This window comes from Aulonocara sp. 'chitande type north' Nkhata Bay, linkage group LG11 (genome assembly GCF_057382095.1).
Source record: "Aulonocara sp. 'chitande type north' Nkhata Bay isolate Kocher_YH1m ecotype deep benthic linkage group LG11, A_spYH_male_GT1.1, whole genome shotgun sequence".
Taxonomy (NCBI): Eukaryota; Metazoa; Chordata; class Actinopteri; order Cichliformes; family Cichlidae; genus Aulonocara; species Aulonocara sp. 'chitande type north' Nkhata Bay.
The window spans coordinates 15,450,497-15,476,082 of record NC_141354.1 but is presented as its reverse complement, the minus strand read 5'-3'; the positions used below and the strand labels follow the sequence as shown (position 1 = coordinate 15,476,082).

Sequence of the window (25,586 nt, the reverse complement as noted above, 5' to 3'; positions counted from 1 at the left end):
GGTAACTGTAAGGTAAAACATAGATAACACAAATATTTAAGAATAACCAAGTGAATAAACTAATTTTAACAATTATCTTTACAGCCCTTTCCCTTTTGAAATGAATACAATGATGTTAATATATATTTTAAATTACAGACAAAAAGTAGTAAAACAAGTTTATAAACTCATCATAAAGGTTTGTAAATACTAGTTTCACCATGGATTAAAAACACACAAAAATATGACTCTTAGATGTCCAAGAAAGGCAATGTAATATTTTATTTATAATACAGTACTTTGTTAAGCCAGCTGTACTAGTAAGCACAGTGAGCTATGAAACTTCACTATAATAAAAGCACTCACAAGCTACACTATAGTATAAACAGGAAAGACACTGAACAGCCTAAAAGCTCCGTGTAATCAGAGAGCAGACCATGTCCTCCCCTCAGCTCTCATTCACAGCGTGTTGTTGCATACCGGGGAAAATGTCCAGCACTATAATTAAATGCACCACAGTTGAATACAACAAGCAGACAAACTACTAATAAAAGATATTTTTCTAAAAACCAACAATAAATGGAAATTTATAGTCTTACAGAAAATATTTAGAAACACTTTTCCTTAAAATAGTAAGTATTCTTTATACTAGATCATATATATGGCTTCAGAGATATATATAAGAGTAAACATGTGTTATGTTGGTTTTTTTTCCTCTACCGCTGTCAGTCATGCGACCTTGATCAGCCTGCATAATGGACTCACAAAGTTGGAAGTCAGTCACGTGTCACCCTGGCATCCTCCTGCAGCAGCCTGTGAACTCAGCCTCTTCAGCTCCTGCCTGCTTGCTGCACTCTCAAACCTGAAGCCCTCTATGACCAAGGTCTCTCCGTCCTCCTCTATGCTGGCCCGACACTCCTGCTGATTCTGTCACAACAACAACAACATGCACACAAGGCTGTGCTGTGCACACTATGCCTCAGCACATAAAATAATAACAAGGTCATTTGTGCATCCTTTGTGCTTTGTTAACAGCTGCAAGAGACAGAAGCTGCGCATTCATTTATGTGTTTTCTAGTGTGTGTGTGCGTGCGTACACACACTATTATATCTGTCCTGTGAGAAAAATTATTTATAGGGAGTCCTCACTCCTGCTAATTAGGTTCTAGAGGTAGAAACCTGGAGCTCAAATTTTATTTTTGTGAGACTGAACAGTCTCTCATGGATCGCTGGTCGTCTTGTTTCCTGAAACGATTGGGCCAATCGTTACATTTGTAGGTGGGGCTGAGGCTGGCAACACGTGCGGATGAAATTGATGCAGCTGTCAAGGCTGCTGTAAATCTACTCACTGAAATAACAGCTCCTAAATCAGAACGACATGCATTAAAGATATTATGGTTTAGCAAATAGAATTCTTTTTCTGATTCTGCCCAGTGGTTCTGGCAAAAAGTTTTATTTATCCGTCACCCCCTGTGGCACTTTGGGAAAGAGGTCAGGAGGGTCCTAGTCTAGTGCTTAGAGTGCATGGAAGGAATGGAAGACAATGTAAGAGATGTCCAGAGGCTAAGCCTAAAGTGAAACTAAATGGACTGAAACGGTTAACGTCTGTGTCAAATATATTTTATATTAATGGCAATTCAGATTTACTTTGCATATCCTTTTCTTGCAGCTAAGAAGAGAAATTAACTGGGTTGCTATGCAACTATAGGGAACTCATAACCTGACCACTTGTGACCTTGTTATAACAGAAGTATAGTATCAGCTTCATTAAGTATGATAGAGACAGGATTAAATTAATTAAACAAATAAACCCATTTAAAAACAGAAAGACAGTGGGTTAGAAACAAAGAAGACAAACATTATGTAAACTCAGCCGGGTAAGTTTCCTCAAAGGAATATGGTTGAGATTTGACAAATAAAAATACTTGATTCTGGGCTGACTGTGGTCTGCAGCACAGTCACGTGGTTCACTGTAAACATACCATTCTTTGCTGTCTCTGGTTGGAGAGATCTAACGATGCACACCAATTCATCATCTCTTCAATGTCTCTCATAAGTAACTGAGCTTCTGACAACACTGTAATGACATTGATGCAAATACTCAATAATAGATACCACTACTAATACCCACAATGCTTTTACTAGTTGATTTTTAACAATTTCACTTCGGAAGTCTTTCTAGTCTTACTGACCACTCAGAGCACTTTAGACTACAAGCCACATTTAATCATACAATCATGCAATGCTCTCTGTTCTGTACACTTTAAGCATATTATCTGCCATTCATCTCTGTCTAATTTAGGCTCATCAATTAACCTTGAACTGTGGGAGCAAGTTGGAGTATGTGAGGAAACCCACTCAGGAATAGGGATAACATTCAAACGCCACAAAGAAAAAAATATGTAACTGTGTTAGCCTCAAATAAATCCTGATCTCATGGACAGCAAAGAAATCTTTATTTCAATCTAGTGGCCTGTAATAAAGAGAACTCTAATTGTGAGATGTATTTATGATACCACCTCCACTCACGCAGTTACAAACAACACTTGTGTTGCATTATGACAGTTAAATGAATCTTGAGAACATTTTCTTCTTCAAATCACAAAAAAACAAATCTAAACAAATGTTTTTCTGAAAGCGAGTAAAAAATACTGCTAATATATGCAATTGCTGGGCTTACGCTGACGTGTCTTTGCCATGGAGATCTCAGATTTCTCTTCACATGTCATGTCAGTGATCTTTGCAGCTTCTCTTACACTGCAAAAGACAACATAGCACTTTTAGGATATCTGTGATACAACTGAGCTGATACAGTGAACAGAGAAAAATATACACCTTAATAGTTAATAGGATAATGCACAGTGGAGTATGCCCAACTTCAGAAATCATGAAAACAATTCAGTTAGAAATAAATAAATAAATGGACTGGTACTTAAAAAGCACCTTTCTACTCAACACTTCAAGTACTACTGCAAGTCTCATCCACCTAATCACTCACACATTCGTACAGCAATTTTATATATGCCTAAGCACTTTATAACATTCACAAACACACTCTGATCATGAATCAGAGGTAACTTGGGGTTCAGTATCTTGCCCAAGGATACTTCAGCATGTGGGCTACAGAAATCAGGAATTGAGCAATCAGCTTTCCAACTGATAGATGGTGCGCTCTACCATCTGAGCCACAGCTGCCCATACAATATGTTGATCAAATTCTTATTTTAATCAAACACGCTTCCATATTGCAGCCTACACATATACTGCTACTAGCTTTAGATAAAACTCATGAGGGCTAAAACCAATGCTTCTCTCACTTTCCATAAAGCAATTTCAATGTTTACTATGGACCTATTTAAGGTTAAAACCTCTTGATCAGCTTGGCTTAGTCTTTCGGTATGCAGACTGACTAGATCTACTGCTTTAAAAGTATCATGTGAAGGGATTATGAATATCAACCTGTTAAGCCTTGTTATGTAAAACTTTTAATTAGCTGCACTAAACCTATAGAGAATGACTAATATTTAAGATACCTTCAGGACTACACCATCAACTTACCATCAAGTTACCATCAACTGCACTGACAAAATACAAACATCAGTAAGGACGGGCTGCTAGGCATTAGGGAATTGCTTTTTACTAGGTTAACTGCTTGTAAAGGCATCACTTTATAAAGAAGTAAATATCGCTATAATTAAAAGAAACACCCACATATAAAAAACATGATGTATGTCACAAACGAAAACTTAACAAAAGGTTATCAAGAACCTGAGCAATAAGCTAATGGTAAGTGCTACATTAGCGCTAGCAGCTAATCAGTTTTAGGTACTGTGACAAAAAATGAACCAAACCTGTGTTTTTGTTAACATTAAATATTTATTATTAGTATTATAACTATTTGATTTTCTTGCTTACCCGTTATATTTGGGAATTGTCACTGGAAGATAATCCTAATTTAGGCAAGTGGCAACTAAGGGATACCACAGTATAATGCGCAAAACTGATTTCTATACTGTCATTGGTTTGTCCCTTACTCGACCTTAAATGCCCCGGACCGTTACTGCAATGTCACTTTCTGACCAACAGATGGCACTCTTACAAATACCAAATCTGATTTGACCGCAATCGTACTTCGCGTTCCATATAGTGACGGCCTGTCCCGCATACAAGTGTGGAGTAATACGTGATTAGTGAAAAGAAGGGGTCGTTTGTTTGGTCTGCGTAGTAGAATAAGCTGGGTAAATGAAGACTGTATTTACAGTATTTGTTTCCTTTTTGCTTATTTTTCAAAGGAAATGCCCTTGTGACTTCTGTTATAATTTACTGTATTTGTCTTTATTGTTTTACATGAGGTATTGATTAAACTGAAAACCAACATTTTACAGTATTTTTGTTATAAGATTATGGATGGACATTGCATATTTACGCTATGCCCAGCTGACTGTGCATTGTGCTATTTGATAGTTAAAGATTCGGCAACCCTAGCTATAACACTCGTGCTACTCGTGAAATAATTGCCTGTTCACTATTACCTTTAAACATGGTTCAGGGCATTACTTGTTTTCTTGCCTGTTTCTTAAGTCATTCTTTAGCTTAACAAGTAGTCCCTGTACTCTTTTGTCCTTTTAACACAAAAACACACACACAATAGAGAGCTAATTTTTAATCAATATAAGGACCACAAGTAAAAATATGTGCCAAGTTTTAGCTTTATCTATTAATATAGTGCCATGAAAAATATACACACACTACCTGATTTCTTTCTTTCCTTTTTTGACATATCTGTGACACTTACCTGTTTCAGATTGTATATATTGCATATTACAACAAAAGGTACCTGGAGCAAATACAAACCACATTTTTTAAAGAGTGATTTTAGAAGAAGAAGAAGAAGAAGAAGTAGAAGAGCCACTGGGGGGGGAAAGTCGGCAGGTCTTTTTTTCTTCTTTTCCAGACTTCTGCGCGGGAAAAAAGTCAGAATTCTAAGAAAAAGGTTAAAATTCTGAGATTAAAGTCAGAGTTCCATCAGAATTCTGAGTTTTTTTTTCTCAGAATTCTGAGGTTTAAGTCAGAATTCTGAGAAAAACTAATTCTGGGGGAAAAGTCAGCATTCTGAGAAAGCTTCTGACTTTAATTTCAGCAAATTTTTTAGATTAAAATGTGTGTGTACATGCACAGACCACATGTGCATACTGTTGTACACATAAACTCACAGATGTATATGACAACTCAAGTTTGTGGCATTAAATTTGTATTCAACTTTTAAACACGTAATACATTTGTACTTGAGCATCAGCACATGAACTGATGGACAGACATTCTTCTTCGGGATTTTCTGGTAGAGAACAGAATTCATGCTTCCATTAATTACAGCAAGATGCCCAGGTCCTGAAGCGGCAAAGCACCTTCTAGACCAAGCCCTAAATCTCAGTTTTTCAGATACTTGCAGCAAATACTTCATCATTTGCTGCTGGAGATTTTAGGAGGGGAGAGGAAGTGCCTTCTGCCCTCGACTGTGACATGTGATATGTTTAGACTCAGCAGTCCATCTGCATCTTAAGGATAAAGGACACTCTTTCGAGGATGCCAATGTTCACATTTTGGACAGAGAGGACAGATGGTTTGAAAGAGGAGTGAAAGAATCCATCTATGTCCACTGTGAGCGACCATCTTTGAACAGAGGCGGCGGTTTACGACACCAACTCTCTGCCATCTATAATCCAGTTTTGAGATCCCTTCCCAGACGCCTTAACGCCCACTCACATCCTGGGCCATCTGACCTCAGGAATTCGCATGATAAGGTGGGGCCAGGTTTCACAATGAACACACCCGAAACTCTGGCTGATTGGGACCCACGCCTAGTTTCCCACCTTGGCTCAGGCGATTAGAGGATCATCAGGGGGTCCTTTTGTCCCTCTGTGGGGGGTCACTCCCACTAGGTTTATATCTGGGACTCTCCACCATTTGACCTTAGAACTGAAGAAGCTTCTCGGATGAGAGGTGAAACGTCTTCAAGCAACTTAAAGAAGTCCAGACGCTTTTCTTTGCAAGCTCCTTTGACTACGATGACCTGGATGACTGAGAACCTTCACAGGTTCATATGTTTAGAGTTGCAGCATTTGGGGGGGGGGGGGTGGGGGGAGTCATATGAGAAACATAAAAGGTTGGAAGTATAGAACATGGAGCAAATATTTATATTTTTATGGCAGAATTCATGAAGCGTGTGGTATGCATATACCGAGGAAAGGATAATGGGAGCTATGGTGATCGTAACAGTGTGTGAGAAAGTGCACACGCTCTTTAAGACTGTGCTTTTACTTTGAAAGGACTTGAGCAGCGGAGTGACTCCCGGAAGTTTTTGTTTTTCTCACCTGTCAGTTCGGTCGAGACACGGCACCAGTGCCGAGCCTTGTCTCTTTGTTTTCTCCTTGAACCAGCTCTTGTTTTTTCCAAATTAAATGACAGTCCTATGTGGTCAGTCGATACCTAACTGAGGACAGCGTTTAACACGGTAACTGAAAGTCGAGAATAAAAAATAATCGTATCCTTTTTCTGCACCTAGCCAGAAGACGTTAGCCAAGCATAGCTAGCCGTTATCATCATAATAGATCAATCATTTTGATGCGCGGAGCTGTCGATATGTATTTATGTTTCTCTAAAGACCGTTGCTTAATTGTTGTGTTATTCTTATTGTTGGCTGTTTCACAACCGGACGTCAGGGTTGTTTGGTGTTTGTCAGCACTGTTCGCGGAAGCTAACGGCGTAACGTTAGCTTTGTATACACGCGAAATTCATTGATTGTTTTCAGAACGATTATAGATGTTTTCTGCTGTCGCTTTGTGTGGAAGATTGTGTTTTTTCAGCTGAGATAAGATTTTTAGCTGTTAGCTTTCCTGTTTTAAGTGGAGAAGTCTTAACGGAATTACGTCGCTCTTCTTGCCTTGTTTTGGATTCACGTCCACTTTCGTTTTTAAGTACTTGTTGTGGGTCGCTTTCGCTTTCATGCCGACTGTCGTCAAAGTCAGCAGTTTTCCTTTTTCTCTCTATTTCTCCGTTTCTATTCATCTCCGCGGGTCTATCAACCTATTCGGTAACTCTGCTTAAACTTATTTTTCTAAAGGCTTAGGCCTTTAGTGATAAAAACTTGGCTCCTGTGTGTTTGCTGCATCATTGCATGCTGACATCATCAAGAAGCTGCACCGTCTCTGAAACCGAGCTACTCCGAGCAGAAATTATCCAGGAGGGTGTGGGGGAAATGTCAAGTAGCTTTACTGAAACACTCATATCGTTCCTGGAAGTCAGCTCTGCTGGCACTTCCTTTAACAAAGGCATTCAAGTCAGTGTGAGATATTTCTTTGTAAATGTGCAGAGTTAAAGTTTCTTTTTGATAAATTCTTTTTCAGCCTCTCATTCAAAGCCATAGGCCAGAAACTTAGTGTACACAATGTTATGTACATGTTATGGAAATCACACATTGCAAATTGCCTTTTTTGGGGGGTAGATCTTTTGTAGACTATTACAGATCTGACTCCTTTATTGTTCAGTGTTGGTAATTGAAGAGGACCTACCTTCCAAGTACATTCATCCCTGGTGTTAAATCAAAATCATGTAATTCCAGTGTTAAGTGCCCAAGGGTAATAGGAAGCACCAGCACAAAATTGCATGCAATATGTGAACAAACTGATTTTGCATGCTAAAAACCTCTCGTTGTCTTTAGGGCTTTTCTGATGTCAACCTCTGGCGGGGCTTTCTTCTTTTGTGAAACTGTGGTTTAAAAAGACCATTGACTGTTAGGAGAATTCTACTTACAGACATTAAATGCCTTATGAATGAATAGAACAAGTTGACAGTGTAGACTGTTTGTTGGATAATATAGAAAATATTTATTTCTTAATATGATAATAAATCTAATATAGTTTGACTTTGTTTTTCTTCACACAAATATAGGATATTTAAAGAAGTTCTTCATGTATCCCCCAGGTCTTCTATCTGCCTCAGAATATGGCCTGTGTAGGTATGGATTCCCCAGCAGTGGATGATGACATTTGCATCCTTAAACATGAGACAGCCTACACCACTGCTGCTGAGAGTCCTGTGTCGGTGTGTGCCGGTGACGAATCGGTCGCCTCCCACTTTGCCCTGGTCACGGCATACGAGGACATCAAAAAGAGGCTGAGAGAGACAGAGCGAGACAATGCCCTGCTGAAGAAGAGAGTGAAGCAGCTTGAAGACAAGGTATAGATGGAAGAATAGAGTAGGAAAGAGTAGGAGGATGGCACAACAAAGGGAAGATGGGGATAGAAAAGAGAGAGAGAGACAAAATTTAAGAACATAGAGCTTATCATGCTGTCTAAACAACCAGAGAGCAATGTTTACAAAGGGTGACCTATGAACAAAGATGAATGATTTTTCTATTGTGCACGACTTCAGAATGATGGACAAACACAAAATACTAATATCTCACTGCAAAAAAAAAAAAAATAATAACCTCTTGGAGTGTATGCATGTCAGCATCATTAATATTGTTTGTCTGTTGTCAAAACAGAAAAAACCCAACAATGAGAAATAAATGTGCTCTGTTTAAAAAAGAAAGGCGGTCTGGAGAAGTATGTCTTTGGCAAACACTGTGCTCATATTCAGCAGAGAAGAATGCTCTTGAAATTGGAATTAAGAACAAAGGATCCAGTAAACGGATATAGTGAGAGAGTGAGTTATTTGAACAGCAAAGGTCTTAATACCGATTGCACACCGAAGCGAAAGTTGGGCACAACATGTGGGCAGAGCACGAGCTTGTTTGTTTAAAATCTGTCAGTTTTAGTTTTATGTGCTGCAGCACTTGGTCCATCAAGATAGGATGTGGTGGGAGGAAAGTGACTTCCTACCGCAACATTTTAAATTGAACATTTTTTTTCTCCTCTACTTTCTTCTCTGTTATTTCTTCTTTCACCACTGTAGCTTTTCAGGCCAGATGCTCATTCATCAGAGGGGCCCCAGTACGTGAACAAGGCCTTCAGTGCTTACCGAGGTATCTATATAGAGAAGGAGGACCTGCAGATGGAGCTTAACAAACTGGTGCGTTTTACTGATTAATCTGAACATCTCATAAACTAACAGTGCAGCCAAGCTTAAAGGCTTAATGTCTTCCAAACCTGACAGTAGCTTATTTTCAAGTATAAGGATAATAAAGAGAGTTTGGTTTTTTTGCCCACCTGGGACTGCAAAAGTAAGAGTTTGAAACATTGTTTTAAATACACTGACTCTACCTTCATGCTCTTTGGCTCACTGTCTGTTTTGTTTTTTTTCCTCTGTCAGAAAAGGGAGACGAGTGAGAGAGAAAGGATTCTGATGGAGCAGCTTCACACCAAAGAGGTGGAGCTGCTTCAGCTGAGGACAGAAATGGACACCAGCCAAGGTACAGGTAGAGTACACAGGCCTGCTGTCTCTGAACTGTTCAGTGGAAATGGTTCTGTCCTCTGATGAAACAGATAGTGGACATTTAGAGCACATGAGATTTGGATGAAATACAAGGAAAAGAATCCTGTTCCTGAATTTTAATCATATTAAATTCAAGGACTGAAATTGTTTGATAATTAGCTATGTCGGACAATCGAAGTAATAATCTACTCTTTAAAATATCTCCATCCATCCATTTTCATGAGTTAAACCATGGTAGCAGTAGAGTATTTGAGCTAGTTCAGACGTCCCTCTCTCCCACATGTTTTCAGACCATAGAAGCTATATAATGTCTTCTATGAGCTCTTGGTCTACCTTGGGATCACCTACTAGTTGGGTGTGCCCATTATACCTCGAAGCGACAACCTGATGAGAAGTTTGAAAAATCTCAGCTGGCACCTGTTTGGAGTAGAGTTGCAGATACTCCAGTCTGTTCTCGATCTGGATGTCCCACCTGCTTAACCAGCCACCCTTCAGAGGAAAGTAACTTCTCTTATTCTGTAACGGAAGCTTGCGGCCATTAGAGCGCGTTAACAGTCATTCATATTCCAGCATCCCCTGCATTACATCTGACACAGCACCAGCCCTTCTGTCAATCCATTTTATGCTCAGTCATGAACATGGCACGGTTCTCAGATTCTTTACTCAAACACCAGTTGTTTTGGTAGCCTCTTATCCTACCCACTTCACACTGAAAACCATTGCAGGCAATGTCGAAGGTCTGACGAAACCAGCAAAATCGTATCATTTTCAAATAATGAGAACTAATTGTAATATCCCAAAGGGTACACTTACATCCTCCTAAAGCTGAGAGGAACCCTTGACATCCAGAATGTGATTAGTAACAGAGTAACAATTACATTTATTTCAACACTTTTATCTAATACAGTACTAGAAGAATAAATAGTGTCATATAGTCAGTAGGGGAAAAAATCCAGCAACCTGATTTATATGATATGATAACATTTTTATGTTGCAATACTCTTAAGTACATTTGGTTTTTTTGTGGTTATATATAACATATATGTTGATTCAAGTACAATTTAAATACAGGACAGGCTCGAGTATTTTGACTCATGTGCCATTCTCCTTTACTTCCATACTACCTATGATTTTCTATGAAAATGTAAATGTAAAATGTTGCTCTATGATTAAACTGATGTTAAAATATTTGGTTGCTAAAAGTGTAAAAGTCAGTGTCTTTAATTAATTATGCCTTTTGTACCATTTGTAACACAAATTCCATCTGTTTTTCTGCGTGCTTGTCCACAGTGATGAAGAGCCTGAACAGCTCTCAGGACTCCTGGCAGGTGGAAAGGATCAACACTGAGCTAAAGATCCACAAACTGCAGGAAGAGCTGGAGAGGGTGACACTGGAGAACAATCGGCTACTAGAGAGAAGTGCGGTGAGTGAAACAGGGAAGAAGGAGTTTCAGAGAACAGGATAGAGGGGGCGCTTGAGATGAGAGACGCTCTTGTCGCATAACAAAAGGAGGAGAAATCGGTAGAGGTGTTAGGGCAGAGAGAGACAGGGTGACACTGGGAAACACAGTAGTGAAGACAAAGCCAGGGTGGGTATGCTACATCTTTAACAGTTGGGAGATGAACTCTTAAAAGACAGACGGACATAAGTGTGAGTTGTTGTGGAGTGGAGGATGCAGATTTGTTTGGTTTTTTTGGGGGGGAGGGTTGTCCGAAACAACCAAGAGACTGCACCTCCACTCTCTGTTTTGCATAACTTAACTCTGTTTTAGGGGGAGCCGCATGGCCTTAACGGACCAGACTTGGACCAGACCTGTGATGCAAAGTATAATGCAAGGTATAGTGTTTTATGAATATCATTAAAAAGTGCCCAACCATAATTTCTGTAACCTGTAGTTACGAAGCAACTGTAAATAGATGGGAAGTCTTGCCTAAAGCACAGTCTTAAGCAAAAAAATCAGTTTTAAATGATCCGCCCTGATGAAACTACAGAGAATCAGGTAGGAACACTGTTTACACGAAACTACAGAATATACTGTTTTTATGTCTTTGCTTTGAAAGCTAAAGCTTGTGAATGCAGTGCTCTGTATGGCCACAGTTTCAATTGTACTTGTCCTGTTTGGCCACTAGAGGAGGGTGCAGCGTTATGAATCTGCTCATCATAGACTGCATGCATGTCTGCAGCATGATGTGGAGGTAACCTCAAAAGTATATGAAGAGCTAGACCCTAAACTTGGGTGCTCAACACAAGTCAAATTTAAGTCCAGAATTTTGACATGCATAACGTCTGTATGGAATTTATTTATTAACATTTATTAAGAAAGAAAATGTTATAATTTGTCTACCTTTTTAATTATTTTAAGCACCACAAAAACCTAGTTTTTCCACCATAGGCTTTCTGTTCATGTTTTTTGCTGTGTGAGGCAGGTGTTAGGACTCAAAACAAGTGCTGATACATTTTGCATCTTTATAAGAGTGTTTTGTAGGTGTTGCCATCCTTAAATACATCACTGTTTTTATTTATTTTGTCTTCTTGTTTGTAATACAGATAATGTTATTGGCTGATTAAGCATCAAATCAACCAGTACTTGTTGTTGTTTTTCCTCTTAAGTATTGTCTGACTGTAGTCACTGATATTAATTGTGTCAGCAAAGAAGCACATGATCACCTTGGTATGTCTATAATTTATTTAATAGATTAATCTTATATGTACATTTAATCCACTAATTTTTGACTAAAATTGACATAATGGGTGGCATTTTGGCATTGTGAAATTTCAGTGAACAGGTGAATTTGACTTCAGAATAAGATTGTTCTAAAATATTTCCTTTTCCTGAGCGTACTCTATAGCTGCTCATGATATTTACCACAAGATCCTGTCTGACAGTTGGGTGTTTCTAACACCAGCTTTGAGGAAACTTGCATTTAAGTGAAATGCTTTGTTTATTGTGTAGGGAGAAGAGCATGCAGCAGACATACAAAGCTCTGTGTTCTGAGGTCGGCCGTCTCCATTCAGAGCTGAAGCACCAAACAGGCCTGATTAGGAAACTCAGGCCACTGATCAGTGAGACGCGACAAGGTGAGGCACATCTGCAGAAATGTGAGTGAGCTCAGGATTGCGCCACAGTTGGTGTCTGAATACAAATCATCCCATGCTTAATGTTTGTTTTAGTGCGTGTGATAATCAACTGTGCTCCACTGTGTCCTTTTCACACCACCTCAGCTCCTGTACAGTGAGGAGTCTCCTTTATAGCATTAATGCATTGTTGTGTAGGTCGCCACCTAAATGAACCTCCTAAAAGCAACCATACAAAATGTATTCAGTCTCTTCATGTCTTTACCCTAAAAATAATTGACATTTATATCATTCCCTTTAGGAACCAGGTAATATTTTTGTTTGTTTTATTTGACATTTTCTTGAATGTTTATCCTGTTCTTATCATATTTCATTTTTTCCCAATATTTATATATTTTATTTAATCTTTTACATTTGATCTGCTTTACATCTGATTTAACCTCAGTGTGTTTTTCATTCTTTTCCCCATGCCATTATATTAGCAAAGCAGAGTCCACCTCCCATAGAGGGCTCTTAAAAAGAAAAACTCAAACCCTACGTTGTTGTTGTTGTTGTACGTCACATCTGCACACACATGCAGTTCTTACCCAAGCCCCTGAAAAAAGCTTGCAACTTATTAAAGAAGTGAGGACAAATGATGAAAGATTAAGAAAACAAATTGCAACAATTGTATGTAGATGTAACTACAGAGTTAATTAATAGAGAGACAAACACATTTAGCTGATCTAACACTGTTAATGAGTACTTGAAGTAATTACAACAGGGAAACTAATGAACTGCTTCTGTTCAGTAACGGGAGTGTTTTTTTTCCCCCTCCCAAGAAGTTTTCTCCTCCTGCTTCTTTTTGCAGTTTGTATAAGAGTGTGATAAGACTGTGGATATTATCAAAGTCCTCCAACACTTTGATAAAGGACATCATGAAATGGTCTATCCTTCCATTCCCCTCCCTCTGTGATGATGTATGCTACCCTAGGAGGGATTACCTCTGTTGTCGATTCCCTCGGAGTGTCAGAAGAGGAGACCAGGAGGTGAAAATTAGAACGAAATATGGCAAGAAAATAAATCTTGCCCTATTTATTCCACTGAATAAGAGGGTAATCCTGTAACTTAGATGAAGCAGATGGAGTGAAATGAGGAAAGCAGGAGCGGCAAAAGAAATGGAGCGGGGCAGAGGGAGGAGGGGGGTGTGCTATGTATTTATTCAGTCATACTGTGTATCTGTATTCTTCTAATGTTCCTCCTTTGGAATCACTTTTATTCAAATCCTAGACTCAGGAGACCATCTCATGGAAGCATAGCAGGGAGGGATGGATGGATAGATGTGTGGATGGAGAGAGGTATGGAAAAAAAAAAAGCAGGAGCAGATACTCTCATTTAAACTTTATTATTCGCTCAAGATGATGATTTGAAAGCAAAGCAATGATGTGTCTGTGTGAGATTAGGACATGTGATTTGTGTAAGGATATGCTTTGTATGAAATGAAAGAAAATGTGTTTGTGCGTTCAGGTCTGATTAGGTTTTGTTCTCGAGGACAAAATCTAATTATTGCTTTTGTTATTTACTGATTCCCAAGCGGTGACTTTTACATGGTGCAAAGGTTTCATTGTGGAACTCGCCGCCCGCTGCACAGGGTGCGATTTTTACTCCGGTTCTGTTTTTACACTGAGGTCTATTATACAGTTAGAGATCAGAGCTTAGATTTTTTTTTTTTTAACCGCTTTAGAAACCAAAGTTTAATCCACTTGTTAAAAAAAAGAAAAGAAATACAGAGTTGTTATCTCAGTGCTAAATAAAAAAAGAAAAGAAAAAAAGACGTGTTTAGCTGGGTGAGGAAAGAGCATTTCATTTGTGCTGCCGACATCATTTAGTTAAAATGACAGAAAACACGCTATTTTTATTTGCTAGAGAAATTCATTAAAACAAACACCTTTACTGTCTAGTAAAACACTGCTAATAAGTGCAATAAAATTATTATTCTTTTTAAAGTTTCCAGATTTACTAAAAAAAACCATCTTGGAGTCGTGCAGGGTTTTGCAAAGTTATAGCATTCAGCCAAAAATCACCACTTAAGATCTGTCAGATTGATCAATCTTTATTTAATATTTCCAACGTCATGAAAGGCTCACCATTCTAAATATTAAGAACCATTGGTCTAAGTGACATATCGCTTGTAAACATGTCTAACGTGAAGGCAGGCAGCATTTGTTTATTCGTTATGTAAGGCTTTCAGTACTTGGCAGTGATGACTGAAAGCTAGTAGTGTCACTAAATCAACAGTGAAATTTGTCACTGAAGTATCACCAAAATGATAGAAAAGGTAATTGAACAATTGCCTCTAATATTTGTGCTTGTTTTACGGACATTGCCACAGTCCATGCAGTGATTGTCTGTGCAGGTCTCACTAGAAAAATGCAGTTTTGTGCAACCACATCTAACATTTGATTATCTTTTACCCTCGTTTTTCCTCATCCTTTTTTTTTTCTTGCACTCACCCTCCTCTCTTCCTGCAGCTGCCTCAACAGTTCCCGTCCAGTGTCTGGACGACGTGGAAAAGAACAACCACCCCCCAGTTCCTCGGCCATCAGTGCCTCGTCCCCCCAGTGCCCCCCCACTGCCCTCATGCTCTGGCCGCCCCTGCCCCCCCACCGGCTGTCCGTCAGGCACCCTGCTGCCAGATAGTCTGAGGGAGGACTGCTGGTACAACGGCCCATGGCCCCCCCAGAGTTGTTCGGGAGAGGGTCTGGTTGGGAGCGACGCCTGCTCCGTTGTACTTCCCCCGCCTCCCCTGAACCAGGCCTCTCTGGATGACAGTTCACGATCCTTCCCCAGTCCCCCAAAACCCAGTGACGCCATGTTCTGGGAGGGACACTCCGCTGCGTCCAACTCCTCGTCCTCAATGGGTAACTGCAGCCCCAGGAGCCCTCCCCATACAGATTGGGCCAAGCCTTATTAAGTTACAGTGGGAGAACAGATGATTAATAATTTATTGGAAGATAAATAAATGTTAGAAATTTGATGGAACATAAACAAATGGAACAATGAATAAACTCTCCAACCCTGCCACATAGCTACCACCTTACCTGCCTTAATGTGATAAGACCACTTTTGTGGGGCGGATGAGACTGGACCTCCTGGTTGTGGGAACTAAACGAGGCCAGATGAGGCCTTTTTCTTTTTTTTCTGAGGTAAAGACTTTAAACTCATTAATCTGCCATCTCTGCTCACCGCATCGGTGAACATTTCTGACTTTGCAGAGAAAAAGTTGATGAGAAATCCTCAACAGAATAGTTTGTCCATGTTTGTGTCCTTGTATGCGCATGCATAACTGTGTGCAAGTATGCATACAAGCAGTTTAATTTGTGTGTGAGCACATGCACGTGCGTGCATGTGTGTGTGTATATTCACATCCAACAGTGTGCCTGTATCTGTATCTCATCATAGGGCCTCTTCCACCATAAACTGTGGCTGTTGATCACTGGAGCCACAGCATAGTGCTAGAATTTGTATAACTGTACTTCCTCCAATGCAAGTCTTTTTACATTTGATCACTGTAAATTACAGAGGGTATGTAGTTCCATGTTTGTCTAATGGTCATGTGAAGGAGATGTGTTGGTAGGAGGAGTTGATGTGTTTGTTTTTGTACGGTGAAGACAGACATACATACACTGACTGTAGGATAATTACAGGTTTTGGCTCCAAATTTGAAATGCTAATTAAGTTTTCTTTTTACTGAGGTGGATTAATATCAAAGTAAAGAGAGAGAAGGCAGAGAAGGTTCAATGATTTCTCATAACCTTCACAACTCAAGTCTGTCTGGTATCTGACAACACCATCTATTGTGTTGCTTTCTTTTTTCACCTCTGAAGTGACATGTAGATGTAAGGCTGTGAATTGCTGGTTTCTTAGCACGGCATTTATTTTGAAGGACTCGCAGAATGCACCGCATACACTTGGCACATCATTTTGAACATTAGAAAATGTGAACTATGCACTGTGCTGATTGTTAATCCTGCTGTTTAGGACTGAGGGTAGTCTCTCTCTGGTCTCCCAGTAGTGAAAAAGTATAAACTAAGGGCACTGAAGAATCTTAGACCAAATAAACAGAAGAAACTGAAAGAAATGTGCATATCTGTATAAATGTATATGGTGGGCTTCAGTACTCTGCCAAACATGGTTATACACTCCAAAACTTAGCTTTTGCTTTTTCTCCCCCAAGATGCCTGATATGTCTAAGAGCTACCTGTGCTGGGGGCAACACAATAATGTAATAACCTGATTAAATATGAGATGTGACTTAACAAATAGGTGCACAAAGCACAAGGCCCATGGGTAAGTTTCTTTGTTTTAGTTTTTTCTTATCTGTATCATGATTGTGGTCTTTTGTTCTTAATTTCTAAGAAATGTTATTTTACAGCAGTAGTTTCATACTTCTGTAAACAATTTGCAAACCAAAATGCAATGTACAGTAGATATGGATTATATTTTAGATTTACTGCACTTCCGGCTGTTTGTAAATATGATCGAATAAATGAATGAAAGGAATCAACACCGTGAGGTTGCGCTGTTTTCACTTCAAGCATGATGTTATGTGGTTTGTTAAAACTGAACACAAAGCCACGATGATTAAATCATTTTTTTAAAGCTAAATATCTGCAAAGGGGACAGCAAGCCCTTCTCTGTACCACAAAGCCTAAATGATGAATTGAAACATCCATGTTAAAAAAAAAAAGAAAAAAAAAAAGTTGTTTTTCCTAAATTATCTTAAATTTTAAATCCTGTTTCACAATTTCAAACAAAATTTTAGTTTCTAGAAACAAAATTGTAGAGGGGGAAAATTGTTTAAAAAAAAATTATAGAAAATTTTACACTATCAACCTTAATCCCAGGCTATTGTCATGTTAAACATGCTAATGTTTGTAATGATCTAATTTTATAATTTGTAATTTTGTAGCTTATTATTTAAAGCAGTAGTAATATAGGACCTCTATAGCAACTCTTTCCATCGGTGCCATTAGTACATAAGCAGTTGTAGATTATATACAATACATACTTATGCTGGTTGCTAATGGTAAATTGGTTCTTATTATAACCATAACAAAAAAAATTATTAATGCAAAAAAAGTATGCATTTAGCTCAATTTAGCCACTGGAGGTAAAAGTCCTGAACATGTAAAAGAACAAACTGAGTCAGCTGTAGCTTTTTTTCTTTTTACAATTTTTATAGTTCTGTTGATCCTGCTTTCGAATACACTAAACAGAAAGGAAATTTTCACCGTGCGACTCTTTAGTCCCACTGCTGAAAAATGCAAACCATCATAAAAAACACATCTTTTAAGTCTGATGGAGTTAAACAGATATTAAACCTTTATTCAGAAACATTTCATGTTGACTGCCCTTAAAATTTTCTAATATTTGCAACAATCACATGATCACACAGGGTTTTATTATTACCTCCAAGTTATAGTGTACAAATCTCCATCTCTGATTTCCATTACTTTTTTTTCTCTTCTTTTTTAAAATCAATTCCTTTGTAAGTTATTACACAACAACTTCTGCAGGTGAATTTCAAAGCTGTGGGTCCAGCCAAAGGCAACTGAGCAGATTCGTCACTCGTGCCGTCACTGCAGGAGCAATAGACACATGTTCAAGTGGTTCAACAGGTGCAAAGCATCCCTCAGTTTACAGCTGCGCACCATGTGCTGCCCTGCACTGAAACTCTTCCAGGTGGCTGCTATATCACAGTACAATCACATATTTGTGACATTCTGATCACTCTTTATGATCCAAATAATTTCACTCACCTTTCACGCATAAGCATGTAGCTTTACAAGAAATACAACCACTTGTCCATAGCACTGCCACGTAATCCTGCAGTTCTGGGCAGAGTGTAAGTCTGTGTACACTTTAAAAATAAAGCTTGTTGTGTTGTTATTTTACATGCTAGTCGGAAGTTTTTGTTTCATGTTCTTGGCTGGAATCCCCGTCCTCTCAAATTCCAGCTTCTCTCGAATGTACTCCTGCTTGCACTCTTCAAAAAACGCGGGGTCCTGGTAGCTGGTGGAACACAAAAGGTAGACCTTCATCACTCTGATAGGTTTTGAGATTACTAAGACTTTACAGGCGGCAATTCAGAGAGTCAACAGGAGTGGGAGAGAGTAGGCAAGCGTGTGTAAAAGCTACTGGCGTGATTCTGTTATAACACATGGGGAGCCACCTTTCTATATGAGTGTTGTCGCACAATACTCACTGTCGTGTCAGACATTCCTTCAGGGCTGCGTTCTCCCCTCGACACTTAAACACCATGAAGAAACCAGACTCTTTACAGCAGTGGCTGAAGGCTGGAGGGAGGGAGAGAGAGGAGTGTAGAAGTCAGAAAGGACAAATCAACAACAAAAGAAAAAGGGAAACTGGCTCAATGCGTACAGTAACCTCAAAGCAAAAATCACAATTAAGAGCCTACCTTTTTTTACCGCAAACAAGAAAACGAATAGCTACGAGCAAACCGAGACGGGCCCCATCTCCACGAGAAGGAACCCAGTCGGAAGTCACCCTGCCAAGCCTCTTATCAAACCGAAACCCATGTTTCCTTGTTCATATGAGGACTGAACTTAACCGTACTATCCACAGAGTGGTTATATCTGTGGTCGCACTGCTCCCACATTAGTCCTGTAACAGTCATCCCACCATCCTCAAATATACACACGTCTATGCCCCCAAGAATTAAATATAGGTAATGCTACACTGAACACGGTGCCCAGTGAGGCCTGGAGATAGAGGAGGTTATTTACAATAACTGAACAAGTAAGTGGAGCTTTTCCAGAAATCAGACTAGATATTATCAGAAATGTTAAACTTAAGAATTGCTGCTAATGGTTGCAGTTTTACTAGATATGTTCAACCTTTGCTGCCTTCCTTCTTCTCTGGCCAACATCAATTGCTGGTGCCTGTGCCCGGAAAATAAAACTGGAGCCCAAAACGAGAAGCCCTTCTTCTATAAAGATGCAACAGTGACTTCATGCCCCTGTTAGTGGTATTTTCCACATTAAAGGCACTGAACAAGGTGTCGACGAGTGAGTCTTCACCTTGTTAGCAAGCTCTTTCTCGAGGCTTTAATTAAAACCGCTGCCCCTGTGTCCCCTTCAAACAGCTGACATCGTAATTACCTTCATCTGCGGCATCAGTATGGTTATCACACACTCTTTCACGAGGATGCAGACTAACTGCAAAACCAATTTAGAGAAGCAGAACTGTGCGACTAATCTAATCAAAGAGCGCCTCATCCCTGTCCCACGGCACTAATAGAGGCTGCGTTTCTGATCGCACATGAATAGTTAGGATAAGGAGACGAATCTACGAGACTGGTTTCATGCGAAAAGAGGCCCTTCTGAAGAAAAGTGCGATGCCACCTTCGCTTTGAGGTCGTTCGGTTTGCCATTTTTACCGACGCAGAAGTGGCAGTTAGTGGAAAGCAGAAGCATGAGGCTTGAACATTTCGGGAGATTTGGTACTTTAGAGGAAGATGTGGTGTAAAAAGACCTTATACATAATTAGTTATGGTAGAAAATAAATGTTAGGATCTTGAGCAGGATTTATTCATTTCTAACCGACAAACTGAAAAATCCATTCATTCATTCATTCTTGTTTCCCCACCTTTTGTCCACATTTTTGATTTTGTGATCCGGACCTTAAATTTAAGGAATTCAATTAGCAGCCAATCACTTTTCTGCAAAAACACAACAGTAATCAAAATGAACGTGTGGGGGTTGTTCAAAAACTTAAGACTCTGAAAGGCATGTGAGTCCTGACATGAATCATCAGCGTAGTAGGAAAACTCATCAGGTGAAACTACAAAAGGAGTTCTGTACAGGTCAGTGCTACATATCTGCGTGAACAACAAAGCCTACAATACACAACTGTGGGGTGTGCAGAGGCATATATGCAGATACCAATAACACAGGAAAACATACTTGTAGATTGTGTTGGTTCTTTTTTTTTTGGCACTGTCTTTGTAAAACACAATCACAGACGCACACACACACACAGGAGCCCAGTAGTGCAGACACAAACAGACAGAATAGATGATTGAGGGCGGAGGATGAAGGTGTGAAAATGAGTGGGACGAGAAACTTGTAATGTGAGGGGGGTTTCCACTACCCACAGCCCAGCCATGTATGTCCCATCACCTCTGTCTGCCTCCTCGTGTGAGCAGTACACCCTAGCTCATAGAAGCTGTCATCAGATTTCTAAAAACCACATAAAACCGTGACTGTCGGGCTGATGTGTTGCTGCAGTAAACGGGGCACACTGGAGCAGAGGTGTAGCCAAGTGCGTGCGTGCGTCTGTGTAGATAAAGAGGCAACTGCTGTAATGCCAATTAGCCTGCTACTCAATACCGGAAAGAAGAAGAAGTAGAAGGGTCTGATTCAAGAAGGTCAAGAGTAAAGTAAATTCCTGAGGAAGGAAAGATGCAATGTTGCAATATGACACAAAAATGGGGGCAGCAACATGCAGCGCCACATGCAGTCCCCATTTTGAAGAACAACGTTTTAATAACGCTTTAAGTTTATGCTTCCATTCCTGAAGCCTCTCTTAGACTCTTCTATCAGTCTGATGGCGTCTAATTATTTTGCTGTCATGTTTCAATGAGCTCCCCAAGGCCTGAAATATAAAGCAACATACCCCTCTCATCTGGCTTTACTTAACATAAGCAACAAGGCTAAGTGGTCACGCAAAGGTGATTATTCTCCAAAAGTTGATTCTGTTCATTGGGACGGAGCGTTTTCAGTGCGAGAAACGTTTCGTCACTCATCCAAGTGACTTCTTCAGTCTCAGCTGACTGCAGGTTTCCCCAATCTTATAAACAGTACATTTGCATAATGACTGAAACCAGCCCACTGAAGGAACAATGCGCTAGGAAGTCAGCGAAACGTTTCTCCCACTGAAGCCAAGGCAAGTTTATTTATATAGCACAATTCAACAACAAGGTGATTCAAAGTGCTTTACAGAGACATTAAAGAACAAAAACAAATAAAAAGCATGACCAATAAAAATGGAGAGCCTGACTAGCAGGTGAATAGCTGACTTGTGGGTGTAGAAGAATTTTGACCCACTCTTCTTTGGAGAAATTTGAATTGAACTTAAGAGCCTTTAAGATTTGTTAGAGAGCACAATTCATGACTCCATCAATCGCAGTAACTCATCCAGGTGCTAAAACAGCAGCAGGCGCAGACCATGTTCGATGGCTGGTACTTTTTATGAAACGATGTGTTCATTTTTACACCAAATATAACAGGGCTCAAAAAATTAAAAGTTTAATTATGTTTCGCACAGGGCCAGGTAGGTTTGGATAGATTCCCTAACCATGTTACCACGGTGATGCACCCAAGTAAGGAATGATCGCCTTCATAAAACAGAAAACCCAATGTTAACCTTGAAGTTACTTGAACCAGCCCAAATCATGCTTCATACAGATCAATTCTGTGTAAACAATGAAACACCAATGCCCCGGCATGTCTCCTGTGCATACTGCTGAGTTGCTAAGCTAACCACTGTATAACATGAACAGCATTAACTACAACATTTTACCTCACCCTCAGTGTCTGCAATGACATCAAGTCATTTCTCTAAAAGATTGATAGATTGACACCCCTGCTTTAATGTGAACACAAACTCATTTTACACGAGGGCCACATATAGCTCACTTTGATCTTAAGTGGACCGGACAGGTGAAACTCCCTTTTCTATCAGTGCAAAGAAACTACATATTTAAATGTTTTTCTACATGATAAAGAAAAGGCTGCTGTGACATGCTGTCAGCATGAGTCTTTGGACTTAAATTGTAGGAGGAGTTGGGCTTTCTTGTCAGGGGTCATTTTTTTTGGGGGGGGGGGGGGGGGGCAAAACAATGGCCAACAGCGCTGTACGCAATGGCAGACTGGTGCCTTATTAGCAAGGAAATAAAGCAGAAAGTAGAGACTTCTGATGGGAAACTAGTCTTGAAGCACACAGGGAGATAGAGCTGTGCAGGAAGTGCGATTTTATCGTGGTGGAAGCAAGACGGCAAAAGTAAGTGAGGATTCATTAAAGTGTTTCTTTAAACATAAAGCAGGATTTTGGTCTGTTTTGCTGCCGTTCAGCTGAATTTTGTTTGGAGAGTGATGAGACCTGCGGGTTCTGGAATCTGGGAGATGTTGGCTTTCAGCACCTGACGGCATGTCCATGTACATGTCGTCGGGTGAACGGGGGGATTCACCCTTTGGTTTTACATCTTTTTTCCGAATCTATTTACCTGCTGTTTAATCGTTTAATATTTTAGCTGTTTGGTGATTGTTGAAATTGTTTTGTAAGCTTTTAGCTGAGATTTTAACATTTCTGTGGATACCACACGGGTCTATATTAAAATAACAGATCTGGTGGCAAATCCCATTAAAGCAGATGCTCTCCTTCTTGCCTCTGTTACTGGGAGCATTGCGGTTTAAGAGGTTAATTGTTTATTGCCTATTACTTTGTGTAGTATGAATGGCCATAAGGGAGGTTTTTATCAGTATGAAAAGCTGTAAAACTTTTGAAAATACAGTTAAAAGTCCAAAATTCCTGCTTGTGCTTGATTGTGGTGAGCAGCAGATCAAACAAGTTAAGAATTATAAATGGCTTCAAGCGCACATTCAGGCCTGTGAAACCCAAGATCGTTGAAATGCAGCCAGATGCTGCTCACTTCACGTTTTCACTCATTTCTTCACTTTTTCCTGACATGCTTGCATTTAAATCCAGCTTCCCTGTGTCTCTGTGTACCTGGCCTGAACCACTACACTTGCTGTCTTCAGAACTTGCCCTCCTCCTTTCTTTCATTTAACGCTATGATCCCAATCTGCCTTTGCGTGTGACTGGCTGCATGGTTTGTCCAACAAAATAAAGTCTCTCTTGACATATAAAATTGTGTTGTGGGCCACATTTTTGACAACCCTGCATTAAAAGACAAATTAAGAACAGCAATGTTACACCCTTCCCTCTTTCCAAGTATTGTAAATTTGCCATTGGTGTGAATGTATCTCTCTGTGCTAACCATCTAAAAGACTGGTGACCTACACATGGTATAACTGGGCTCTCACGCAGGGACAGCTGGGATAGGCTCCAGCCTTAAAAAAAAAGAAGAAAAAACAGAAAAAGTTTGTTGACGTGATGGATGTACAGGACACTAAGCTAATTAGCCTGTCAATGGCATATACTCAAGTCAGTGGTCAGTTATCATTGTGTTTTGTTTTTTTTTACTTTGGTTTTGATAGAACTTGAGATATTTTAGGTACCTATGATCACTGTGCAGCTGAATCACTGTAGTGTCACCATGAACCAGGATATACCCAGGGCCTGAAGATAAAGCAGCTACCAGTACATCCATTGGTTACAATACATTTCTATTTTTAACCTATACCTTTCCAACTGTGGCAAATCAAAAATAATTTAGAAAAAAAAACAAACAAAGTAGACAAGTTAGACTGAATTACTTCCATTTCCATCTTACTGCCAATTGTGAAATTAGGCAAATGTTGATGTTCGCCCTCGTTTTGTTGACTAGCATCACAGTGTTATAGTTAGCAACTTGAATTTTCAAACTTTTCTAGTCAATCCCAATCAAAGCTCTGGGTACTCTGGTTCTTACTGAAGACCAAAGAAAAGTCTCTTTGAGGCACAGATTTAACCAAGATCTCTGCTTTTTTAAAACTAAAAGCTGTTTGACATAAGGCAGTGCACAAACACACGTTTTAATGATGGCTGCTTTCTATTTGGGTTCAGTTGTATGCTGGTTGACTCTAATGGCTTACTGGAACAATTAGGTGAACTGGCATATGTTTCTTGACTGTGACAGTTCAAAACGGCCTCCTTAAAAAGTGACCCTGCTGTGTAAAGTCGATTCCTGAGCGACACTTTAGTGTGGACAGGAGAAAATCCCACCTTCAACCTTGTCAGCACAGAGCTCCTTGGCTTTCTCCCTCATCTTCTTGGGGATCAGCACATCCTTCTCCACATGCCTCAGATGGGCTTCCTCTGACACGGCAGAGCAAAGCAAAGCAAATGTGAGTATCACAAGTAAGCATCACAATAAGCATCAACCGCATCAAGCCTACTGAATATGATTTCCCTTAATTATCATAGGTGTACGTGGGAGACATGCGTGCTTGTGCTCAACTGTCGTTAAACGCGGGTTACCGCACACAGCTAAAGGCGAGGCATGTTTAGGACCATTAACTGAGACGCTGGGCACAGAAGTTCTCCTTTATGAGTAATTAACTCAGCATTTTCCTTTAGAGTGGCGACAGCCTCTTTAAGTGCATTTAGCTAACGTTATTATAGCGTCTCAGGTCCATTACAGTTCAATACAGCCAATAAAGAACGAGCTAACTCGGACAGCTTTGATTAAAAGTATGCCACGAAAAGCATTTGAGAGCATTACGGACTTTAATACCTGTATTTGTTGCCTCCATTGCGATGATGTTTCTTAAAACATTACCCCCACTGAATCAATGTGACCTAGCTCGCGAACGCTCAAAACACTTCCGCTGACGTAGTATGGTGGCCTGAAAAACTGCAATTCCCAGAGTCACTCTGGGCGGAGAAGCAGGAGGCTACAGGTGACCGAGTGATGCTTACTGGTTTAGCTCCACGCTCATTTCTGTGGAAGACTGAGGAAAAGGATTTCTTATGTTTTATCATATTAAAGAGACAGTCTCAGTTACAACCTTTATTATTAGAAATATCTCTTATTCACTAATGCGATTCAGGGAATACTAGTAATGCTAATAATATTAATTGTGATTAATTGTGATTGCACCAGCCACAGTAAGTTGCCGGTCTAGATGGGAGGTGGAATCAAAACCCTTAAACAAGAAGAAAACAGAACTATATACATTTAGAGCTTCAAAACACTTATTTTTCTGTTTTATTTTCTTTCTTTTCGTTATAAATGATGAAACGAAAGCTTTTACGTTCTCTGTTTTTTCACAAATTGAAGTTATTGGGAGTGTGAAGCTCCATGTAAGTGCTCTTTGTAAACAACGGTGTGCAAGTTATATCATGCAGAAAAAACATTTATTTATGTAAT

At 39.7% G+C, this 25,586-nt stretch overlaps 2 protein-coding genes and 1 long non-coding RNA gene across 5 annotated transcripts; 1 reads left to right on the top strand and 2 right to left on the bottom strand.

Annotated features, from left to right (window-relative positions):
- Positions 1-243: 243 nt before the first annotated feature.
- Positions 244-4,083, bottom strand: LOC147318692 (uncharacterized). 2 transcript variants are annotated; one of them, XR_015131394.1, is made up of 5 exons: positions 3,895-4,083; positions 2,660-2,736; positions 1,962-2,056; positions 745-906; positions 244-477 (listed from the first exon to the last, which is right to left on the bottom strand). It is a non-coding gene; the product is annotated as an uncharacterized LOC147318692 (long non-coding RNA). The 2 variants fall into 2 exon arrangements; XR_015131393.1 differs by having other exon boundaries at positions 244-906; positions 3,895-4,080.
- Positions 4,084-6,332: 2,249 nt separating this feature from the next.
- On the top strand, positions 6,333-17,036 carry azi2 (5-azacytidine induced 2). 2 transcript variants are annotated; one of them, XM_086310765.1, is made up of 8 exons: positions 6,333-6,490; positions 7,960-8,214; positions 8,935-9,051; positions 9,292-9,391; positions 10,705-10,838; positions 11,187-11,251; positions 12,369-12,493; positions 15,001-17,036. In XM_086310765.1, exons 2-8 carry the CDS (start codon positions 7,981-7,983, stop codon positions 15,441-15,443), a joined length of 1,218 nt encoding a protein of 405 aa, XP_086166891.1. In that variant the 5' UTR covers positions 6,333-6,490; positions 7,960-7,980; the 3' UTR covers positions 15,444-17,036. The 2 variants fall into 2 exon arrangements, with proteins under 2 accessions (XP_086166891.1, XP_086166890.1); XM_086310764.1 differs by having other exon boundaries at positions 9,292-9,397.
- A 795-nt stretch (positions 17,037-17,831) lies between these two features.
- On the bottom strand, positions 17,832-25,108 carry cmc1 (C-x(9)-C motif containing 1). The gene is made up of 4 exons (XM_086310763.1): positions 24,951-25,108; positions 24,440-24,532; positions 18,738-18,828; positions 17,832-18,544 (listed from the first exon to the last, which is right to left on the bottom strand). Exons 1-4 carry the CDS (start codon positions 24,967-24,969, stop codon positions 18,424-18,426), a joined length of 324 nt encoding a protein of 107 aa, XP_086166889.1. The 5' UTR covers positions 24,970-25,108; the 3' UTR covers positions 17,832-18,423.
- Between the last annotated feature and the right edge of the window lie 478 nt (positions 25,109-25,586).